The sequence below is a fragment of the Hylobates moloch genome, unplaced genomic scaffold, assembly GCF_009828535.3.
Source record: "Hylobates moloch isolate HMO894 unplaced genomic scaffold, HMol_V3 SCAFFOLD_10, whole genome shotgun sequence".
Classification (NCBI taxonomy): Eukaryota; Metazoa; Chordata; class Mammalia; order Primates; family Hylobatidae; genus Hylobates; species Hylobates moloch.
Window position 1 is genome coordinate 109,309,803 of NW_026652285.1, and position 19,639 is coordinate 109,329,441.

The 19,639-nt window shown below is 66.4% G+C and overlaps 5 protein-coding genes across 7 annotated transcripts; 4 read left to right on the forward strand and 1 right to left on the reverse strand.

Annotated features, from left to right (window-relative positions):
• Positions 1-358: 358 nt before the first annotated feature.
• On the forward strand, positions 359-1,734 carry LOC116475918 (uncharacterized). Its single transcript, XM_032165767.2, has one exon. It carries the CDS (start codon positions 372-374, stop codon positions 972-974), a length of 603 nt encoding a protein of 200 aa, XP_032021658.1. The 5' UTR covers positions 359-371; the 3' UTR covers positions 975-1,734.
• Positions 1,735-2,622: 888 nt separating this feature from the next.
• RNF208 (ring finger protein 208) lies at positions 2,623-5,762 on the reverse strand. The gene is made up of 2 exons (XM_032165771.2): positions 4,356-5,762; positions 2,623-4,105 (listed from the first exon to the last, which is right to left on the reverse strand). The coding sequence occupies exon 2, from the start codon at positions 3,577-3,579 to the stop codon at positions 2,794-2,796; it is 786 nt and encodes a 261-aa protein (XP_032021662.1). The 5' UTR covers positions 3,580-4,105; positions 4,356-5,762; the 3' UTR covers positions 2,623-2,793.
• A 1,082-nt stretch (positions 5,763-6,844) lies between these two features.
• CYSRT1 (cysteine rich tail 1) lies at positions 6,845-8,634 on the forward strand. The gene is made up of 2 exons (XM_032165772.2): positions 6,845-7,565; positions 7,947-8,634. Exon 2 carries the CDS (start codon positions 7,955-7,957, stop codon positions 8,387-8,389), a length of 435 nt encoding a protein of 144 aa, XP_032021663.1. The 5' UTR covers positions 6,845-7,565; positions 7,947-7,954; the 3' UTR covers positions 8,390-8,634.
• A 1,186-nt stretch (positions 8,635-9,820) lies between these two features.
• Positions 9,821-11,958, forward strand: RNF224 (ring finger protein 224). Its single transcript, XM_032165773.1, has 3 exons — positions 9,821-10,171; positions 10,473-10,662; positions 10,945-11,958. The coding sequence occupies exons 2-3, from the start codon at positions 10,565-10,567 to the stop codon at positions 11,402-11,404; spliced, it is 558 nt and encodes a 185-aa protein (XP_032021664.1). The 5' UTR covers positions 9,821-10,171; positions 10,473-10,564; the 3' UTR covers positions 11,405-11,958.
• Positions 11,959-13,029: 1,071 nt separating this feature from the next.
• On the forward strand, positions 13,030-18,840 carry SLC34A3 (solute carrier family 34 member 3). 3 transcript variants are annotated; one of them, XM_032165776.2, is made up of 13 exons: positions 13,030-13,211; positions 13,955-14,081; positions 14,367-14,456; positions 14,870-14,998; positions 15,079-15,222; positions 15,300-15,411; positions 15,505-15,700; positions 15,930-16,019; positions 16,160-16,241; positions 16,408-16,575; positions 16,715-16,831; positions 16,906-17,030; positions 18,237-18,840. In XM_032165776.2, exons 2-13 carry the CDS (start codon positions 13,997-13,999, stop codon positions 18,699-18,701), a joined length of 1,803 nt encoding a protein of 600 aa, XP_032021667.1. In that variant the 5' UTR covers positions 13,030-13,211; positions 13,955-13,996; the 3' UTR covers positions 18,702-18,840. The 3 variants fall into 3 exon arrangements, with proteins under 3 accessions (XP_032021667.1, XP_032021665.1, XP_032021666.1); XM_032165774.2 differs by having other exon boundaries at positions 13,174-13,211; positions 13,958-14,081; XM_032165775.2 differs by having other exon boundaries at positions 13,206-13,352; positions 13,958-14,081.
• The last annotated feature ends 799 nt before the right edge of the window (positions 18,841-19,639 follow it).

Here is a 19,639-nt window from a genome sequence, read left to right on the forward strand (position 1 = left end):
GATCCACCCAGAGCAGGCCGGCCTTGCTGGGGCCCCAGTAAAGTCCACTTCCAGTGAGGAGAGCCAGCCGGGAGGTCAGTGCCAGAGCCCTGGTGGAGCCCAGACCCTGCTTCCCCTTGAGGGCCGCCCTGGGGTCCCTGCCTTCCTATCCTGACTCCTGCCCCAGGGCCACCACCCCTGAACTGTGCCCTGGGGCCACCACCCTCCACCCGGCCGACTCCAGCTCTGGGCCTGTCAGTCCACCTGGGTCCTCTCTGGGCCCTGAGTGCCTGGACCCTCTGTGCCAAGCACCAGCAAGTGAAGGGGATGACCTCGGGCACCCCCAAGGTGCCGAGACTACAGCCAGTGAGCCCCTGCTGGGGGCCGTGGCCATGGAGGGTGCCTGGGCCCTTCCAACCTGGAAGGAGGAGGGGAGAGAGCAGGCAGCGGGGCAGGGGGAAGAGGAGTGCCCGATCTGCACAGAGCCCTACGGGCCTAGAGAGCACCGCCTGGCTCTGCTGAACTGTGGCCACGGCCTGTGTGCAGGCTGCCTGCACAGGCTGCTGGGATCGGCCCCCAGTGCTGACCTGGGCCAGGTGCGCTGCCCGCTGTGCCGCCAGAAGACGCCCATGTTGGAGTGGGAGATCTGCCGGCTGCAGGAGGAGCTGCTACAGGCCGACAGGCCCTCACGCCAGCCCCGCCGAGAGGCCCCTGCACCCCAGCACCGCAACCCTGGGCCCTGGGGCTCCCTGGAGCACCGCTACCAGCTGCGCTTCCTGGCAGGGCCTGTGGGTGGCCGGGGCTGCCTGCCCTTCCTGCCCTGTCCACCCTGCCTGGGTGCCCGGCTCTGGGCTCTGCGGGAGCAGGGACCCTGTGCCCGCCGTCTGGCGCTGCTGAGCCTGCTGGCTCTTGAGCTTCTCGGGCTGCTGCTGGTCTTCACGCCACTCCTGCTGCTGGGACTGCTCTTCATGCTCCTGGATCGCTCCGGCCGCTAAGCAGAGCCCAGGACAGCCCCGACGCCAACAGGCCAGGGGGCCCAGACTGGCCCATGTCCCAATGCCTGGGTGCTATGAGGCCTGATGACCAGGCTGGAAAAACCCAAGGTTGGGTCCAGGGCGGTGGCCTTCAATCAAGACCTCCCATTGCTGAACCCACAACCAGGGCTACCCAGAGGCCTGACCCTGCCAGAGTTCATGGCTGCACTGCTGCCCAGACACTAGCTGAACCCAAGGACACCAGTGCCCAAGGACAGCTCCTGGAGGAGGCCGGCCCAGCAGGAAGGTCTGCGAGCAGGACCCCATTCACCCTGCGGTAGACGGGCACCGTACTGGCCACAGGCTGACGCTGGCCACACTTCCCCCTCTGAGGGCCAGCCGAGCACAGCAGGCATGAAGGTGAACAGAGATATAGCAGTGAGTCAGTTCCTTGGAGAGGGCAGAGACTCCACCCACCCTGTGTTCAGATAAGGGCCAGCGTGTGTCCCTGAAGGTCAGGCCAGCCGGGGGAGGAGCCCATGCTGTGAAAATTCAGCCTGCAAAGGTTCCTCTCCCCACGTGGTCAGGCCCAGACCAGCTGGGGGTTGGCGCTGGCCTGTGTTGCAGGGGACAAGGGCCCACCCAGGCCTTGGAACATAAGCTCTGCCCCTGCACACCCTCATGTCGCCACGTCTGGGATGGAGACATTGGGTGGCCCAGTGAGAGATGGAGCACTGAGCCTTGAACGTGAAGCAGCTTTAAATAAAACAGCTCCTGGGGATGCCATTGTTACTACTTGTCTTTGTTACCCCATCTTCACCATCTGGGCGGGTTTTTTTTTTTTTTTGAGACAGCCTCACTTTGTCGCTCAGGCTGGAGTGCAGTGGCACGATCTCTGCTCACTGCAACCTCCGCCTCCCAAGTTCAAGCAATTCTTTTGCCTCACCCTCCTGAATAGCTGGGATTACAGGCGTGCACCACCACACCTGGCTAATTTTTTTGTATTTTTAGTAGAGAAGAGGTTTCACCACGTTGGCCAGCCTGGTTTTGAACTCTTACCTCAGGTGATCCATCCGCCTTGGCCTCCGAAAGTGCTGGGATTACAGGCGTGAAACGCTGCACCCAGCCTGGGGTGGGCTCTTCCTCACACACAGGTGGTCCAGGTGCCAGAAAGGAGGCGCTGGGTCCTTATTCCCCTACCACCATCTCAGCCAGTCTTTGTCCCTAATCCCTGCACAGATGCCCAAAGGCAACTCCCACACAACCTTGGAAGACCCAGGTGGGTGCTCAGGTCCAGGTGGGCACCAGGAGGGAAATCAACTGAGTCGTCCTCCACACAGGCACCCCCACACCATTGAAAATGTCCTCTTTGCCCAGTTGGGGTGGCTCTGCACACCCACCACGTAGCCCTGCCGGGCGCACACAAGCAGCCCACTCTGTACATGTGGGGGTTTGCACCCACACTCACAGCCCGCCCGGCCCTCATGAGCTGCATGCACAGCCCAGCCCGGCCCCCAGTGCTCAGAGCAGGCCCACCCCGAGCAACACTGGGCCTCTCTCTGGCAGCTCCAAGCTGGGCCCTGTCTGGGTTGCAGCCCTGAGTGCCCACCCTAGGCCCAGGCCTGAGCACAGCCCACAGGAGCAAGCTTCAGTCCAGGGAACAGGTGCAAACTTTGGCAAAGAGTTTTAATGGCAAAGTTGGCTGCAGCGACAATGCCACTTGGGGTGGGGCCGGAAGCCATGGTGGGGAAGGAAGGGTCGGCGGGCGGCAGGGCAGGGCCGGGTCCCTGAAGAAGCAGCGAGCGAGGCTCAGTGGGCAGTGGCGGGCGGGCAGGCGCTACTACATGATGGAGCAGGCGGACAGTGGGTTCCGCACGTGGCAGGTGCACGCAGCCCCACAGTACTGCCGGAAGGTCTGGTAGCAGCTGCCCTCGGGCTCGGCCCCCCACTGACCCCCGGATGGGGCTGTCAGCGCCTCAGGCGGCAGGCGGCTCAGGATGGACGTGTTGACAGCCAGCGCGGCCAGGCCGTAGTCGGTGAAGAGCACAGTCTCGCGGCGGCAGGTGGGGCAGGAGATGAACTTGTACTTGGGGCAAGACTCGTAGAGAATCTGCAGGCACTGCTCACACACAGAGTGCAGGCAGGACAGCACTCGGGGCCTCCGCTGGGTGACATTGTAGGTGTGCCCACAGGTGGGGCACTCCAGGGGCTCGCCTGCCGCTGCCGAAGAAGCCGCTGAGGCCGAGGGGCCAGGCCGAATCACGTACTGATTCACAATGACCTCATCCTCTGGGGCCACGCGGGGAAAGCCCAGCTCCGAGCTTCCCTTACGGGGTCGCCGTGGCAGTGGCGGGGTATGGGGTGCCCCTTCCAAGGCAGGCATGTCCCCCCCACAGGCCTGGTTGACAATGATCTCTGTGTCTGAGGGCCAGGCACGCTTGGGTGCCAGCGTTGGGGTGGGCCGGGGAGCAGGTGGGAAGCAGGGGGCAGCCGGTAGCTCAGGGAACTTTTCAGGGTGGACAATCTTCATGGCCTCCATCTTGAGGATGACGTGGGGGCCCTTCAGGCAGGACATGAGGAGCCCCGGCCAACCACTGCCCGCCTCGGGCCCAGGGTCAGAGGGCATCCGGCTGTCTCCAGTCAGACTGGATGTTCGGGTGGGTGGGGGCGTTGTGTGGGGCTGGGGGGCAGGTGACGGGGCAGCATCCTGGTCCCGCCAGGCCTGGGGGGGCCCCCGGCCGGCCCCTGGACTCCTAGGGACAGCCGGCGAGAGTTGGGGGCGCAGGGCCCCCCCCAGTGGCCACAGTGGCTTCTCTGGTCCAGTCCTGGGAGGAGGAGGAAGGGGTGGGGGAGGGGGAGGCAGGCGGGGGCAGGGAGGGGTGGGAGGCTGCCTTGGGCTGGGGGTCTGGCCCAGGGTCTCACCCAGGGTCTCTGGCTGCTGAGGCTGGCGAGGGGGCGCGGGGGGGGCTCCCCCTGCAGCCGAGGTCAGCAGACCGCGGGCCGGGACATCGGGGCAGGCAGGGCCAGGGTGGGCCCCATGGCTCCAGGACAGGGCGCCCAGGGAAGGCAGCTAGCCGAAGCGCTGGCTGCAGGAGGACCCGGGCGGCAGGCTCCGCGGCAGGAGCAGAGGCGAGGCCTGGGCCAGGCCTGAGCTGCAGGTGAGAGACAGCATGAGGGCAGTGCCCAGGCCACCCCTACCCTAGCCCTCGCCCTGCACAAAGGACCGGGCATCCGACCTCTGACCCTGACCTCAGCCGTGGGATCCCGACCTCCGCGGGCCTCAGAACCCAACCCCCTCCCCGGTCCCCGCCTCCAAGGCCAGAAGCACCTTCCCAAGGGCCGACCCCCGTCGCGTGGGGAGGGGCGCTGAGTCCGCCCCCGGCCCCCGCCCCCTGCGCTCACCTGCCCCAGCCTGGCGTCCCGGCCGCGCGCCGCCGCCGCAGAGGTTGTCTCAAAGGCAGGCCCGGACGCGGCGCCCGCGCCTCGGCCCGGCAGCTCGGGGGGATCTGGCGGCTCCGGCGGCGGCCGCAGCGACCTCAGGCGATGGCGGGGCCTGGGCGGCACCGAGGGGCGCGGGCGCGGGGCGCGGGGCGCGGGGCGCGGGTTTCGGCGCGGCGGCGGCGGCGGCGGCAGGTGCGTGCGGAGCGTGGCGCGCTCTGCGGCGGAGGCGCGGGGACCGCAGTGCGCGCGGCGCCCGCCCGCGCCCGCAGCGCCACCCCCCGTCTGGGGACCCGCGCGGGGTCCGCGGGGCGGGGCCAGCCTCCCGGCCGCCCCTCGGTCCGCTCCCGGCGTCGCCCTCGCCCGCGGACTGCGTGGGGGGCAGGACCCCCGCGTCGCCCCCAGTTCTCTCCAGGCTGACTCTGGGTCCTGGCCAAGCCCTCCCCAAATTCAGGAGGGGAATCCGGCTGTTCTCCCTCACACTAGGAGGCCTCAGGACGCTGGAGCGAGAAGGAGGGGACCTGCGCGGAGGATCCCAGGGGAGCTGGTCCCAGGGCCCACCGGTGCCTAACCCCGACCCCCACCCCATGGGAAGGCCCCGAGTCCTCCAGCTCCGCCTGTGCCCGGTGCCGTAGCTCAGATAGGTCGCTGTGACCCTAATGGGCAAGAGCGGGGCGGGCGGAGCGGATCAGAAGGCCGAGGCCGGTGGACGGACGGGCCCGGTGGGAGTGCACGAAGGACAGGCTGGCAGCCCAGTGTGGGGCGGAGGCGGCCCTGAGGACCGCACCTGCCCGGACAGGGTGGCCCCTGGCACTCCAGCGCGCAGGCCCGGGCCTCTCCGCTTCCTCACCCGGGGCTTCCCTGCCCTCCTGGGTCCGCCTTCTGCCTGTGGAGCCCTCGGGCTTGCTGGTCACCGTGGGGCAGGGGACCAGGGCTTCGAGGGCCTCCGCTGCCACGCTGTGACCAGCTCTGGAGCACCTGGCCCTGGACAGCCTGGCCTTCTTCACCTCCTCTCTCCGCTGGACTGGCCAGACCGCACCTGCTCTAGGCAGAGCCCCAGGGCCTGCAGAGTGCTGAGCCCAGAGGGGATGGTGCCGATGGTGCGGGAGCTCGCGTGGGCAAAACAGGCTGGAGGAGCGGCCCTGCGCATAGGGTCTGGCTTGGCCCCTCCGTGGGGCCTCGGGCGAGTGTCACTCGTAAGAGCAATAGGGAGAGGTGTGCGGGTGACACGGGCGCTGCTGGAGGGGTCCTTACGGGGCCCTGGCAAGATGGTGGGGCAACTGAGGCAACCTGGGCCTGGGGAGGGCCGGGAGCCCAGCTCCGTCGCAGACTCTGCTCACCGACCCGGCGCGCGCCCGAGGAAGCACCAGGCCGCAGGCCCCGCCCCCTCAACGAGACCCCGCCCCGTAAGTAGTGAGACCCCGCCCCCGCCACGAGGCCCCGCCCCCCAGGCCGGGCCTTTTCGGACCCGCCATTCAGAATTGGAGAACCCCAAGCCGAGTATTGGTCACATCCGAACCGGGTCTTTCGGGCAACCCTGGAGCGCAGGGGCTTCTGGGCAATAATATTTCCACGGCCGGGTCCTGCCTTGTTCGCGCATGCGCTATAGGCCCCACGCAAGGGGCAGGCAGGGAGGTGGGCGTGGCTTCCGGCGCCTGCGCAGTGGACTTCCGTCTCCGGCCTCTCGTTTTGGGTCCCCAGGAGCACCCAGTTCTCCCCAAATCGGGGCCAGGTTTCCTGGACTCATGTCCCGACCGGTCTGACTGGCCCTACACAGCCACGTCTGACTGGACCGCGCCCTTGCTGGTGCTCCCCTGGGCCCCAAGGGCCCCACTGCCGTGGGTCGCCCCCGCGGCACTCGCCGGTGCCCGCTGCACCCCTGCCTGCGCCGGTGCAGATGGAGCTGGAGCTCGGCTGGAGGCGGGGGGCCCAGGGTGGGGACGCTGGGGGGCGCGTGTGGCCCCCACGCCCGCCAGGCAGAGGGTAACTGCAGTTTGAGAAATGAGCTAAAAATATCAGTAGTGTCTAAAGCCCGTGTCACTGATTGTAAGATAAGACCTGTGACAAAACGTGCAAATCAAACATTTTTTATCAGTGAAAAAAGCAGAAAAGCCACTGGGCACGCCGGCTCACGCCTGGAATCCAGCACTTTGGGAGGTGGAGGCAGGCGGATCACTTCAGTCCTGGAGTTTGAGATCAGCCTAGGCAACATAGTGAGACCTACGTCTCTATAAAGAATCAGCCGGCGTGGTGGTGCACCTGTAGTCCTTCCAGCTACTCAGGAGGCTGAGGTGGGAGGATCACTAGAGACCAGGAGGTTGAGGGCGCAGTGAGCCAAATCATGCCACTGCACCCCAGCCTGGATGGCAGAGACCTTGTCTCAAACAAAAATCGGCCGGGTGCGGTGGCTCGCGCCTGTAATCCCAGCACTTTGGGAGGCCGAGGCAGGCGGATCACCTGAGGTCAGGAGTTTGAGACCAGCCTGGCCAACATGGTGAAACCCCATTTCTACTAAAAATACAAAAACTTAGCCAGGCGTGGTGGTGGGTGCCTGTAATCCCAGCTACTCGGGAGGCTGAAGCAGGGGAATCACTTGAACCTGGGAGGCAGAGGTTGCAGTGAGCTGAGATCGCGCAACTGCACCCCAGCCTGGGCAACAGAGCGAGACTCCATCTCAGAAAAAAAGCAGAAAGCCTCCAAGAGCCTGCGGCTCTCAAACAGCTTGGTCTCTGTTAAGAAGAGGCTCAGAGGCTCAGAAGCCCTGCCTCAGCGGAGGCTTTGAGGTGTGTGAGCAATGGCTGAGGACTGCAGGCCCGGGAATCTGAGGGCCTCACCCCACTTCCTCAGGCTCACCTCCTGCCCTCCTCTCTGGCAAGCTGCAGATGCCCTTTAGGGCCCAGGCCATGCCCTGGATGTGAGGGGCTGAGTCACTGGTTTGGCAGTGCCCCTCAAAGCCCAGGCCTGGGCTGCCACCCACCTGAGGATGAGGGGTGGGCCAGCTGCCGTGCTCCAGTTGCTGGGGCCTCTTGGGATCTTGGGAACCCCATCTCTGAGCCCCGCCCCATGGCCCCGCCCCTCCCAAGGAGGGAAAAGCGGCTGCCAGTCGCTCAACTCAGGCACTGGGACCTAGAGCTCAGAAGACCGAGAGGACAGACTGCTGTGTTGCCACCACAGGTAAGCCCTTGGCTGCCGGGACTGCCCTGAACTCAGGGGCACTGCAGGGTCAGCCCCCTTCTCTCCCATCTCTCAGCCTCCCCGACCCCATTCCCAGCTCCATCCCAGGACCAATGCCACCAGGGGAGTGGGAGGATCCCTGGCAGGGCTGGCAGCTGGGAGACACCGGCCCTTGCTGCTTGCTCACACTTGGCTCACGCCCATGACACTAGCCTTGCACACACAGTTGGAGGTGACGGCACACCAGGCACCGGTGCCTTGGGGATGCTGGCCTTGGACAAGGCACGCTGCTCCTGGTGGGGGCTTTCTAGGGCCGCAGGCTCGTGGGCAGCCATCCCACTCCACTGAGTCCGTGTCTGTCTTCTCTGCCCACTCCTGCAGGCTGGACCATGGACCCCCAAGAGATGGTCGTCAAGAACCCATATGCCCACATCAGCATCCCCCGGGCTCACCTGCGGCCTGACCTCGGGCAGCAGTTAGAGGTAGCTTCCACCTGTTCCTCATCCTCGGAGATGCAGCCGCTGCCAGTGGGGCCCTGTGCCCCGGAGCCAACCCACCTCTTGCAGCCGACTGAGGTCCCAGGGCCCAAGGGCACCAAGGGTAACCAGGGGGCTGCCCCCATCCAGAACCAGCAGGCCTGGTGGCAGCCTGGCAACCCCTACAGCAACAGTCAGCGCCCGGCCGGACTGACCTATGCTGGCCCTCCGCCCGTGGGGCGTGGGGATGACATCGCCCACCACTGCTGCTGCTGCCCCTGCTGCCGCTGCTGCCACTGCCCCCCCTTCTGCCGCTGCCACAGCTGCTGTTGCTGTGTCATCTCCTAGCCCAGCCCACTCTGCCAGGGCCAGGACCCAGACCTCAGCAAATGTGGCTCAGGCAGTGCCCGGACATTCGGGGTGGCTGTTGTCATGGGCATCGGCCCCTTCACACCAGGGACTGGGGCACGGACCCACCAGGAAGGTGGCCGCTCAGCCCGAGCTCCTGAAACGGAATCCCAGGCCCTGGCTGGAGAGAGACACCCCTGATTACCTTAAGGCCCAGGCAATAAAGCAGGGTGATCTTCCAGCAACTTTTCTTTGCTGCAGGCTCCTTTGGGAGGGGGCTGTAGCTGGGCACAGGGCATCTGCCCCTTTATGTGGGCCCGAGGACACACACGCACAGTCACTGTGGACGTTGTGGGGACAGGGATGCCACTGCCTCATGACGTCCACACTTTCCCCTGGCCTGCAGGTCCCGGGTCTGCCCAGAGGCTGCACGAGGGCTTGCAGCGTGTCCACGGCCCTGGCTGAGCCAGGTCTGGATTTGAGCTGACTTGCGCTCCCTGGGGCCCAGGCTGAGACTGTGAGCTGGGGTCAGTCCGTGAGTCGGACAGCAGGAGGATATGGCGCATGGAACTGGGGGGACCCCACAAAAGGCCTCCAAGACGAGGAGTGTGTCGACAGGAGGGTGGTGGGTGCGGTAGGTGCTTCAGGTTTCAGGGAGTGGAAGGTTGGGACAGGAGAGCCCAGACAGCCAGGACCACGCCCTGCCCACTGGTGATTCACCTCCCAACCTCGGCTGGGATGTTTTTCTAGTTTCCCAGGAAATATCTAATTCCTGCACACCTGCTGTCCTGCCTCGGGGCCTGGGCTTCCGGGAGGAGGTGGCCTGGACCAGGCCTTGAGGACGAGGCAGAAGGAGGCTGGGGCCGTGGGTGCTGGGCCGTCTTCTGGTCTGCTGAGCAGGATGGGGGCCTCTCTGGGGCTGAGCACGAGGCGCTAGGCTGCTCTGCGCAGGTACTGCCTCGCCACTGTAGGCCGGGGTGCCAGGCAGGGAGTGAGCATTGAGGCCAGCTTGGGGCGCCCCGGTGTTCTGGGCAGGGCGGAGACAAGGCGAGGAGGTGGCAGCCGAGCTGGCCACGCAGGACAGACGGGTCCTCACGCCATGCCAGCCCTTCCCTGACGCATGGTGACCGGCTCCGCAGCAGGGCAGGGCAGGCGCGTGGCATGCAGAGGTCTCCAGGCATGGGACGGATGGGTCACTGCCCTGACCCTGTGCCGGGACTTAGCGTGCCAGGCTCCCCGCCTTGCCCCGTCACTGGCCCCCACTGGAGGGTGACCACACCCAGGCCAGCCACGGGAACTTGTCTGACCAGTCCTGGGGGCAGACTGCCAAGAAGGTGGGCAGGGGTGAGGAGGGGCCATTTGCTTCCACCCAGTAGGGCTGTGAGTGGTCCTGGGATCCTGCCCACCCATCCCAACCCTTCTTGGTCCCTCAACTCTGCTCTGCCTGTGGTCCGGTGTGGACACACTGATCACACCTCCTGGAACCTGGGCCTCCCGGGGTGGCCTGGAGGCCACAAAGCAGCTGGGAGCTGCCTACCAAGGAGGCATCTGGCGCTGTCTGGGGTCCCGGCTGGGAGCGGGGATCCCCAGACACGGAGCTGGTGCGCCACCTGGAGTCCATGTGGACTGGTGCAGCCCTCTGCCGTCCAGCGGGCACCAAAGTGAGGCTGAGAAGCCACACAGATCCACAGACAAGCACAGTGGCAAAGTCTGCAGAGGGCTCTGAGCCAGCAGGGAACCCTGGCAGGCTTCCTAGAGGAAGAGACGTGAGCAGAGGCCAACGCAGGAAAACATTCCAGTATGGAGGGGAAGTTAAGGGAAGGAGAGGGTAAGGGTGAGGGAGCGGAGGGAAGGGGAGGGGAGGGGGAGGGTAAGGAAGGGAGAGGGCAAGGGTGGGGGAGAGGTGAGGGAGGTTTTGAGTGTGGGGAAGGGTGTGAGCATGGAGAGAAGGCCTGAGAGTGGGGGAATGGACCCCAAGGCCAGCCTGGATGAGGTGTTAGCAGAAGCTAGCTGGGTCTGGACAGGAGGGTGTGGGCAGGGGGCGGGGGGCACCTTATCTCTTGCAAGTGGGTGGTGCCATTAGATCTAGTTTCAAGGCTTTGTGGCTGAAACGGGAGCCCACGCCCGCCGCAGCTGGCCACCTGCCTCTCTCCTGACTCCCGTGCAAGGCCAGTAATGCAACCCAGGAGGGAGCCGCAGGGCGCCCTGGGTCCCCCACCCCCTTCTCCAGCCACCCCGTGGCTGTACATAGCCACCCAGCAGAGCCCATGCAGGTAAGAGGCCTGGGCTCAGGTCAGCCAGGAGGGTGGAGGCCTGGGGCTGGGCCAGGGGGGTCCTGCGGGAACAGGAGGCTGCCCGGCTGGCGCCCACATGAACCAGAGGTGTGCAGACCCTGCTGTCTGCCTGTGCCCCAATGCCACGCTCCCTCCCAGGTCTGCACGCACCAGCCCCACAGACCCAGCGCCTGACCTCTGGGGTGGGCTTCTGGGGCCAGCACCCCATCCAGGCAGAAGGTCCTCGAGGTGGGCTGTCCACTGCTGGCTTCCCTCTGGCAGGATGCTGCAGCCGGAGGGCCCCCAGGCCTCGGAGGAGGGGGGCCCCCGGAAGAGAGACTGCATCATCTGCTGCTCGGCCTATGACCTCTCCAGGCACCTGCCCCGCCGCCTCTACTGCGGACACACCTTCTGCCAGGCGTGTGTGCGGCGGCTGGACGCACGGGCACCCGAGCAGTGCTGGATCCCCTGTCCGCAGTGCTGCCAGGGCACGCCCACGCCTCGTGGAGGGGTGGCTCTGCTAGACCTGGACCTGGCTGCTTTCCTGGCAGTCAAGGCTGAGCAGGAGCCAGCAAGACTGGAACCCCTGCCCCTCACCTCCCTCAAAGGCAGCGCCATCACTCAGCAGCTAGCTGGGCTGTGCCCTGCCCTGGGCCCCCAGCCCCACTTCCCCCGGCCCAGATACTGCTGCTGGGGCTGTGGCAGCCTCTGCTGCCCACCCCTAGGCAGCCCCGAGGTCTGAACTCTGGCCATTCCCACCCCTGCAGGGGAAATGCCTGCCTTGGAACCCCTGACCACGCACCATCATGGGTTCAGCCCACTCAGAACAACCTGGCAGTAGCGTCCTATACGCAGCTTCGTGTGGCCCAGCAGGGTGGTATCATCGCAGCCGTGAACATCCCAGGCCACAGCCTAAAGTTGGGGGCTGGGAGGCTCTGCAGGAGGCTGGTGACCTCCCACCTGTCCTGGCCACAATGAGCAGACCCCAGACTAGCCCGACCGGATGTGCCTGGTGAGGACACCGCTGTCTGAGTGGGCGGCAAGCCCGGCTTGGGCCTAGACGCAGCGCAAAGGATGGCTCCCAAGAGGATGCGAAGGCCAGTCCCGGGGGCCTGCGCTGCAGGCTGGAGGGGCAGGGCCAGGCCGGCTGTGCCTGGCCGGCTGCCCAGAGCAGGTCTCTCCTCTCCCACAGACATCCCCGGGGTGTACCAGGAGGGTGGCAAGACCACCTCCTTCCTCCCTGCTCTGCATGGCAGCCCTGTGAATTCACCCACTCAACAAAGCTCCTGGAGTTCCTACTGTGTCGGGTGTGGTTCTGGGAGGGTCTCGTGCAGGCATGAAGCCATACGGGCACTGAAGAGGATGCCTCGGCGGGGCCTGCCTGAGGTCTGACAGCCCAGTTGGTCTCATCCTTGGCTGAACCTTTCCTGTCTCCGATCAGCCACCACACAGACCCTTTTGGGGGGCCGGGGCTGGGGACAGCAGTGACCACCAAGTCAGTGCTGCAACACCGCCACCCCCACTGGAAGCAGCTGTCACTCAGGAGCCCCAGGGAAGGACTGCTGCCCCCCACCCCCAGAGCAAGGGCGCAGGAGGGAGACGGAAGAGAATTTGCTGAGCGGACACTCAGAAGCTTCTACCTTCTCCAGGGCAAAGTCCCCATGTGCGCAGCGGGGGCTGGGCGGCAAGCAGAGCAGGGCACCAGCAGCCCCTGGGCAGGGTGAGCCTCTGGGGGAGCTGCCCCACACCCCAGGGTAGGAAGAGGCCCTGTCCTCCTAGGGGACACCCCACAGGCGGTGGGGCCAGCTGGGACTCCGCTGGGGAGAGCTGTGCACTGGGCCAGGAAGTGGGTGGGCAAGGTGGTCTAGGGAGCTCTGTCCTCCCCTCTGCAGATGGAGGCTGCCGGCCGCCGTCGCTGGCTATACCAGGGCCAAGCCCGCTAGCAGCCTGCTGGGCCCAACCCTGCCCTGAACCCGGATCTGAACCCTCTGACCTCGGGCTGGGTGCCCTCCCTGGCTACATGAAAAAGCCCGTCCTCCCCCACCACCTGGTGCAAAGGGCTTCCCTCCCCTGCTCTGCCGGGGGCAGGGATGACCCTGAGAAGGTCTGGGGAGCCCTGAGGTGCATGGAAGTGGGGGGCTGGCGTCTCTCGACTCCCGGGCAGACCCAGCCATGCTCTAGCATCCTGCCTGGCTGGGTGTAGTGTGTCTCTTGGGTCACACGGATGCCTGCTGGGGATGCCCAGTACTGAGGGCCGGTGCCCTGCCCTGCAGTGCCCTTGGCCTGATTCGGAGCCCACCCCTGGGAGAAGCCCCACTCTAGGAGGGTTGGGCTTGGTCTTGGAGGTCCTAGCCCCACAGTGATAGGATGGGGACGAGGCCTAGGGGCCTTGGGGCCAGGAGGGTACCCCCGTGAGGGCCTGGGCTCCTGGGTAAACATTAATGGGCTCAGCACCCAGCAGGTCATGTGTGCGATCAGGGGATCTTTGACCTGCAGCTGCTCCCGCCCCGTGTCTCCTCCCTGCAGGTGCCCCCTCACCACCCACACAGGTAGGAGCTCCTAGGACCAGGCTGAGGCCCAGGGACAGTGAGGCCAAGGCTGGGTGGCCTCCAGGCCCAGGGCTTGGGCCCCATCCTGAGCCTCCAGGACCCAAGGGCAAGAGACGCCAGGCTTGGGCAGCAGGAGGGAGGGTGAGGCAGAGGACCCCTGGACCTGAGCCCAGGGCACTAGGTGGAGGGGGTCCAGGTGGGGGGCCCCAGGGGTGGGGTGACCAGGCCCAGGAGGCTAAGGCAGCAGCTTCAGGGCCAGGAGCCTTGAGGTGGTGTGAGGACCCCACCTGCTCCCCATCACCAGGGCGTGGGGCCCTTATCAAGCCGAGACGTCACTGTTCAGTATCAAATGCCAAAGTCTAAGTCGGGACCATCCACAGTGTCCCCGATGACACCTGATAGGGGAGGTCCCCAGGTTCCCCAGCTCATGGCCTGAGCCCCGGCACCCTGCACCCTCGGCACTAGCCAGGCCTTCCAGTCAGGACCAGCAAGGGAGCCGGGGAGCCGGAGCCCCCTCGAGTCTACCCCTGAAACTGGACTGGGCTCGCCTGACAACTGCTTGAGGTCATTGTAGCCATCCCCCTGCGGATGGAGAAAGGGGGATGGTCACTGAGGCCTGCAGGGGGTAGGGAGGGAGGGTGGCGGCCAAGGGCTCAATTCAGGGGACCCAGGGGTGTGAATCCAGCTTGTGAGGACAGGGCCGGGGCAGGAGGAAATGTCTCTGACACGTGCGTCCCCCCTAGCAGATCCGGACCTGGGTCTGGGTCTGTCCCTGCCCGAAATCCATGCCGAGTTCCCTTCCGGGCAGCCAGGTCCCCCACCCCACTCTGGACGTGGTTGACCTAGTGGAAAGGACTCTGAGGAATGAAGGTACCAGCGGCCCCCATGCCCCAGGCCTTGACCAGTCTGACCACCCACCCTCCCAGGCACTGGGCAGAGACAGGCCAGGTTTCCTGTGGGCCTCCCGGGGAACCCACAGGGCTCATGACGCCTCCGCTCAGGTCCAGCCCAGCTGGAGCCCCGTCTTCCCCGCTCCGTTTCTGTCCCTCACTCCGGGCCTCTTACGCCTCCCCCCGTCCTCCGGCCTGTGCCCTTGTGCCCCCAGTTGGAGGGAGGTGGTCCTGGAAACAACCGTACTCAATTCTACCTCCACAGGGACCTCCAGTTCTGCTCCAGTCTTGGAGGAGGGGGACACAGACCCCTGGACCCTCCCTCAGCTGAAGGACACAAGCCAGTCCTGGAAAGGTGGGTCTGGAGGTTCTGGGGGTGGCAGGCTGGCAGGCCTCTGTCCCCCACGGGACTGGGGAGACAGAGCAGGGTGGGGCCTGCCCAAACAGGCTGTGCATGGGGAACTCCACCATGCAGGCCCCCTCTGGGGAGACACGTGTCCCTCAACCGGGCGTCTGTGCTGTCCTGGGGCAGACTGGCCATCTCTGCCCATCCGTCCCTCCCCTCCTGCTCCTGCGAGGGAGGGTCCCAAGGGCTTCCGGCTTGGAAAGGCAGGGACCCAGGTCCTGCCCTGGGGGTTATGGAAGAGGAGGAAATGTGACCCAGCCCTGTTGGAGACGGAGGAGAGAGGGGGCAGAGGATGAGGGGCCTGGGAGGGAGACCTGTCAGGGTGGAGGGTCGGCCAGGGACAGCCTGCCCTGTGTCCTCAGAGCTCCGCGTGGCCGGCAGGCTGCGCCGCGTGGCTGGCAGCGTCCTCAAGGCCTGTGGGCTCCTCGGCAGCCTGTACTTCTTCATCTGCTCTCTGGACGTCCTCAGCTCCGCCTTCCAGCTGCTGGGCAGTGAGTGACGGGACCGGTGCCCAGGGCGGGGCGGGCAGCCAGCCCTCCGCAGCTTCAGCGCACCTCTCTTGCCGGTGTAGGCAAAGTGGCCGGAGACATCTTCAAGGACAACGTGGTGCTGTCCAACCCCGTGGCCGGACTGGTCATTGGCGTACTGGTCACAGCCCTGGTGCAGAGTTCCAGCACGTCCTCCTCCATCGCGGTCAGCATGGTGGCTGCTAAGCGTGCGTGCACACTCCCTCCCCGGGTGGTGGCGGGGGCAGGGTGGGCCGCAGGCTGACTCAGCCCCCCCCACCGGCAGTGCTGACTGTCCGGGCGTCTGTGCCCATCATCATGGGTGTCAACGTAGGCACATCCATCACGAGCACCCTGGTCTCAATGGCGCAGTCAGGGGACCGGGATGAATTTCAGAGGTGAGTTGCGGGTGGAAGGGCTGGGCTGGGGCTGCAGTGGCAGCCCCAGCCCAGGCCCCCCAACCTGACCCCGCCTACTCTCTGCGGCCACAGGGCTTTCAGCGGCTCGGCGGTGCACGGGATCTTCAACTGGCTCACGGTGCTGGTCCTGCTGCCACTGGAGAGTGCCACGGCCCTGCTGGAGAGGCTGAGCGAGCTGGCCCTGGGTGCCGCCAGCCTGCCGCTCGGGGCGCAGGCGCCCGACATCCTCAAGGTGCTGACGAAGCCGCTCACACGCCTCATCGTGCAGGTGAGGACGGCCCGCCGCCCCCGCCCACAGAGCCCCAGCAGGCCGGGTAGGAGGAGGCAGAGGCCCGCCCTGCCCTGATGGAGGGTCAGCGGAGGGTCTGGGCCCTGTCCTGGGACGGGGAGGAGAGGGCAGCAGTGGGCAGGGCTGGGCTGGACCCTGTGGGCGCCGGAGCCCCAGGTGAGTCCTGAGGGAGGGTGCAGCACACCGTCACGACCCCTCTGGCCCCCAGTTGGATTCCGACACGATCATGAGCAGTGCCACAGGCAACGTCGCCAACAGCAGTCTCATTAAGCACTGGTGCGGCACCACGGGGCAGCCGGTGAGGCACCCAACCCCAGGCCCTCACTGACCCCCAACCTCCCACCTGCTGAGTCATCCCGCCCCACCCACCCTCCCCTTGAGCCCTCTGACCTCTGTCTGCCTGCTGAGCCTGTCCTGAGTCCTCCCTGCCCTCTCCAGACCCAGGGGAACAGCAGCGACTGTGGAGCCTTCGGCCCCTACACAGAGAGGAACAGCACAGCCCCGGCGGACAGGCTGCCCTGTGAGGCCCAGCCCACCCCAAGCCCTCCACACCCCCCCCACTCCCCCTCACTTGCCCCTACATGGAGAATAACATCACAGCCCCAGCGGACAGGCTGCCCTGTGAGGCCCACCCACCCCGGCCTGCCCCCCAGGCTCCCCCTCACCTGCCCCTGCCCTGCCCCCAGGCCGCCACCTGTTTGCGGGCACGGAGCTCACGGACCTGGCTGTGGGCTGCATCCTGCTGGCCGGCTCCCTGCTGGTGCTCTGCGGCTGCCTGGTCTTCATAGTCAAGCTGCTCAACTCTGTGCTGCGCGGCCGCGTGGCCCAGGTTGTGAGAACGGTCATCAATGCGGGTGAGGGCGTGGGAGGAGGTGCGGTGGCCAGGGCTGACCCGGCATCTCCCACAGACTTCCCCTTCCCACCAGGCTGACTCGGGGGCTACCTGGCCCCTCTTGTGGGCGCTGGCCAGGGCTAACCCGGCATCCCCCACAGATTTCCCCTTCCCGCTGGGCTGGCTGGGCGGCTACCTGGCCCTCCTTGCGGGCGCCGGCCTGACCTTCGCACTGCAGAGTAGCAGCGTCTTCACGGCAGCCATCGTGCCCCTCATGGGTGAGCAGGCAGGACAGAGGCCTCAGGAACGGGGGCTCGGGCTGGGGCCCTGTGGTGACCCCCAGTTCCCCCAGGGGTCGGGGTGATCAGTCTGGACCGGGCGTACCCCCTCTTACTGGGCTCCAACATCGGCACCACTACCACGGCCCTGCTGGCTGCCCTGGCCAGCCCCGCAGACAGGATGCTCAGCGCCCTGCAGGTACCGTCCACCCTGCCCCACTGCCAGAACTGGCCAGCTTCCTCTCAGCCCCACGGACAGGCGTGTGTCACCAGCCCCGGGGCCCCAGGCTGGCTGTGCCCCTGCCCTCCCGGACCCCTTCCCTGGCTGCCAGCCTCAGCCCTGCTGCTCTGACTCCTTGGACCCCACGGGTCCTGCACACATTTCACACCCGCCCTGCGTCTCCTCCCTAGACCTCCTCATTTCCATATTTTCTCGGCTCTTTGCTGTGCCCCTGGGGCCTGCCCCCAGTCTCAGGGGGCTCCAAGCCCCTCTATTCCAGCACCCTCAGATGCTCTCCCCCAACCCCTGCTCCCTCAAGGAGCAGCCACTCACCTCCAGCAGGTCCCCATCTGGACGACCCTCCCAGCCCCCATCCCGCATCTGCAAAGGCGGAGTCCCACCAGTGCTGGGCCCTGCCCTGCCGCTGCCAGGGCTGTGGTTCCGCCTCCAGGACACTTCCCCCAGTCTGAGCCCCCAGCTCTGTGCCCCACCCCCAGTCTCATTTAGTCTAGCTGGTTCTCCCTCTAAAACAGTCCATCTGTGGCCTGCTGCCCGGAGGCCCAACAGGTTCAGCTCCCGAAACTCCGGGTCATGCTGCGCCGCCGCTGACAGGAAGAGACAAGTGCGGCACCCCCTGGAACCCACCCTCGTTCTTGCCTCTGCCCTGTCTCTATCCACTTAGATCCTCCCAGTACAGGGTCCTGCTCCACCCCCTGCAGGAAGCCCTCCAGACTGCACCTGTGTGTGGACTCCTCCAAGTCCGGCAACCCCTGGAGGGGCCGTGTGTTCCCCCTCCTGTGACCCTGTGCCTCCTCCCCTCAGGGCCTGGGCTGTGCAGGCTCAGCACACTAGGGACTGAGGAGACGGGGTCTCTTGGCAGGAGGCACAGGCAGAGCCAGGTCGGGGGGTGCTTCCCCTGCAGGTCCCCCTTCAGGGCAGCAGTGATGCAGTCAGCACCCGGGGGTGCTGGGCTGGACTGCAGGTCCCAGGAGTGTTCGGGAGGCATGCTGGGGAACGTGTCCACATCTGGCCACAGCCCGCCTCCAAGATGGCCATCTCAGCCGTGGAGCAGGATGAACTTCAGACTTGGCACTCCTTCTGTAGGGTGGAGGAGGGTGGGGGTCCTAGGCCCCTGGTGACCCCACCTCGTTGGGCCCAGGCCCCTGACAGCCCCCTCGCCCCCAGGTCGCCCTCATCCACTTCTTCTTCAACCTGGCCGGCATCCTGCTGTGGTACCTGGTGCCTGCACTGCGGCTGCCCATCCCGCTGGCCAGGCACTTTGGGGTGGTGACTGCCAGTTACCGCTGGGTGGCCGGGGTCTACCTGCTGCTCGGATTCCTGCTGCTGCCCCTGGCGGCCTTCGGGCTCTCCCTGGCAGGGGGCACGGTGCTGGCCGCCGTCGGGGGTCCCCTGGTGGGGCTGGTGCTCCTCGTCATCCTGGTTACTGTCCTGCAGCGGCGCCGGCCAGCCTGGCTGCCTGTCCGCCTGCGCTCCTGGGCCTGGCTCCCCATCTGGCTCCACTCTCTGGAGCCCTGGGACCGCCTGGTGACCCGCTGCTGCCCCTGTAACGTCTGCAGCCCCCCGAAGGCCACCACCAAAGAGGCCCACTGCTTCGAGAACCCTGAGATCTTGGCCTCCCAGCAGTTGTGAGGGGCGGTTGCTGCACAGACCACCCCACCCTCCCCGGCTGGGAGGGCTCTGGAGGGCCCTGGCGGGGGGGTCCCCGCGGCAGCTGACCTCCGGTCACCTGCTTCCCCTTCTGTGCAAATAAACCAGGCTGTTATCTGGGGTGGCGGTCCTCACTCCCCTAGACAGGAGCCGCCTGGGCAGGTGGGGGAAGTGGCCCGATGCTGCCTCCTGGTGGACACTCCGGGCCCTGGGGCTCAGGCACAGGAGCCCGCCCACTCCCGGGTGTGTTTCTCAGGGCGGCCGCTGGGGACAGAAGCTCCCAAGGAATGGCGGGCCTGGGGGGCGGGGACTTCCCACCGAGGGAGCTGGGGCCCCTTCTGGGGGCGCAGGGGAGAACCCAGCCAGCAGGGAGCAGGGCCGGTGGCGCAGGGTGTGGGGGACCCCGGAACCCCTCTGCCCTGGCGGATGTCATGGTTGGGGTGGGGACTAGAGTCCCATCAGGTGCATGGGATGTGAGAAGGGACTCCGATGGCTTGGAGGACCAGGTGGTCCCTGAGGCACCCCCTGTCCGTCTGCCCTCTGTGTCTCCCGGCCAGTCCTGGGCTGGGCCCCTCAGGGACACTTCTCTGCAGGGCTGGGCCATGGCGGGTGCTCAGCTCCCAGAACCCACCAGGAAGCCTGTCTCACCCACCAGGCTGGGGCGCACTGAGGCCTCCCGCTGCCACGGAGAATGAGACCCTGTCCCCGGGAAGGCCTGTCCATGGGGTGGGCCCAGGAGGGTGGACAGCGCCCATGGGGAGGACTTGGGGGCCGGGGGGCCCTCCCTCTGCTGTGTGGTCAGGTTTCCATACAGGAAGGCTTGTCTGCCAGCCAGTGGGTAACTGGACACCTAAGAAGTTGGGGGGGGGGGCTCCTGCCACCTCTAGCCCAGAGCTGCCCACAGCCCTAACCCAACCCCC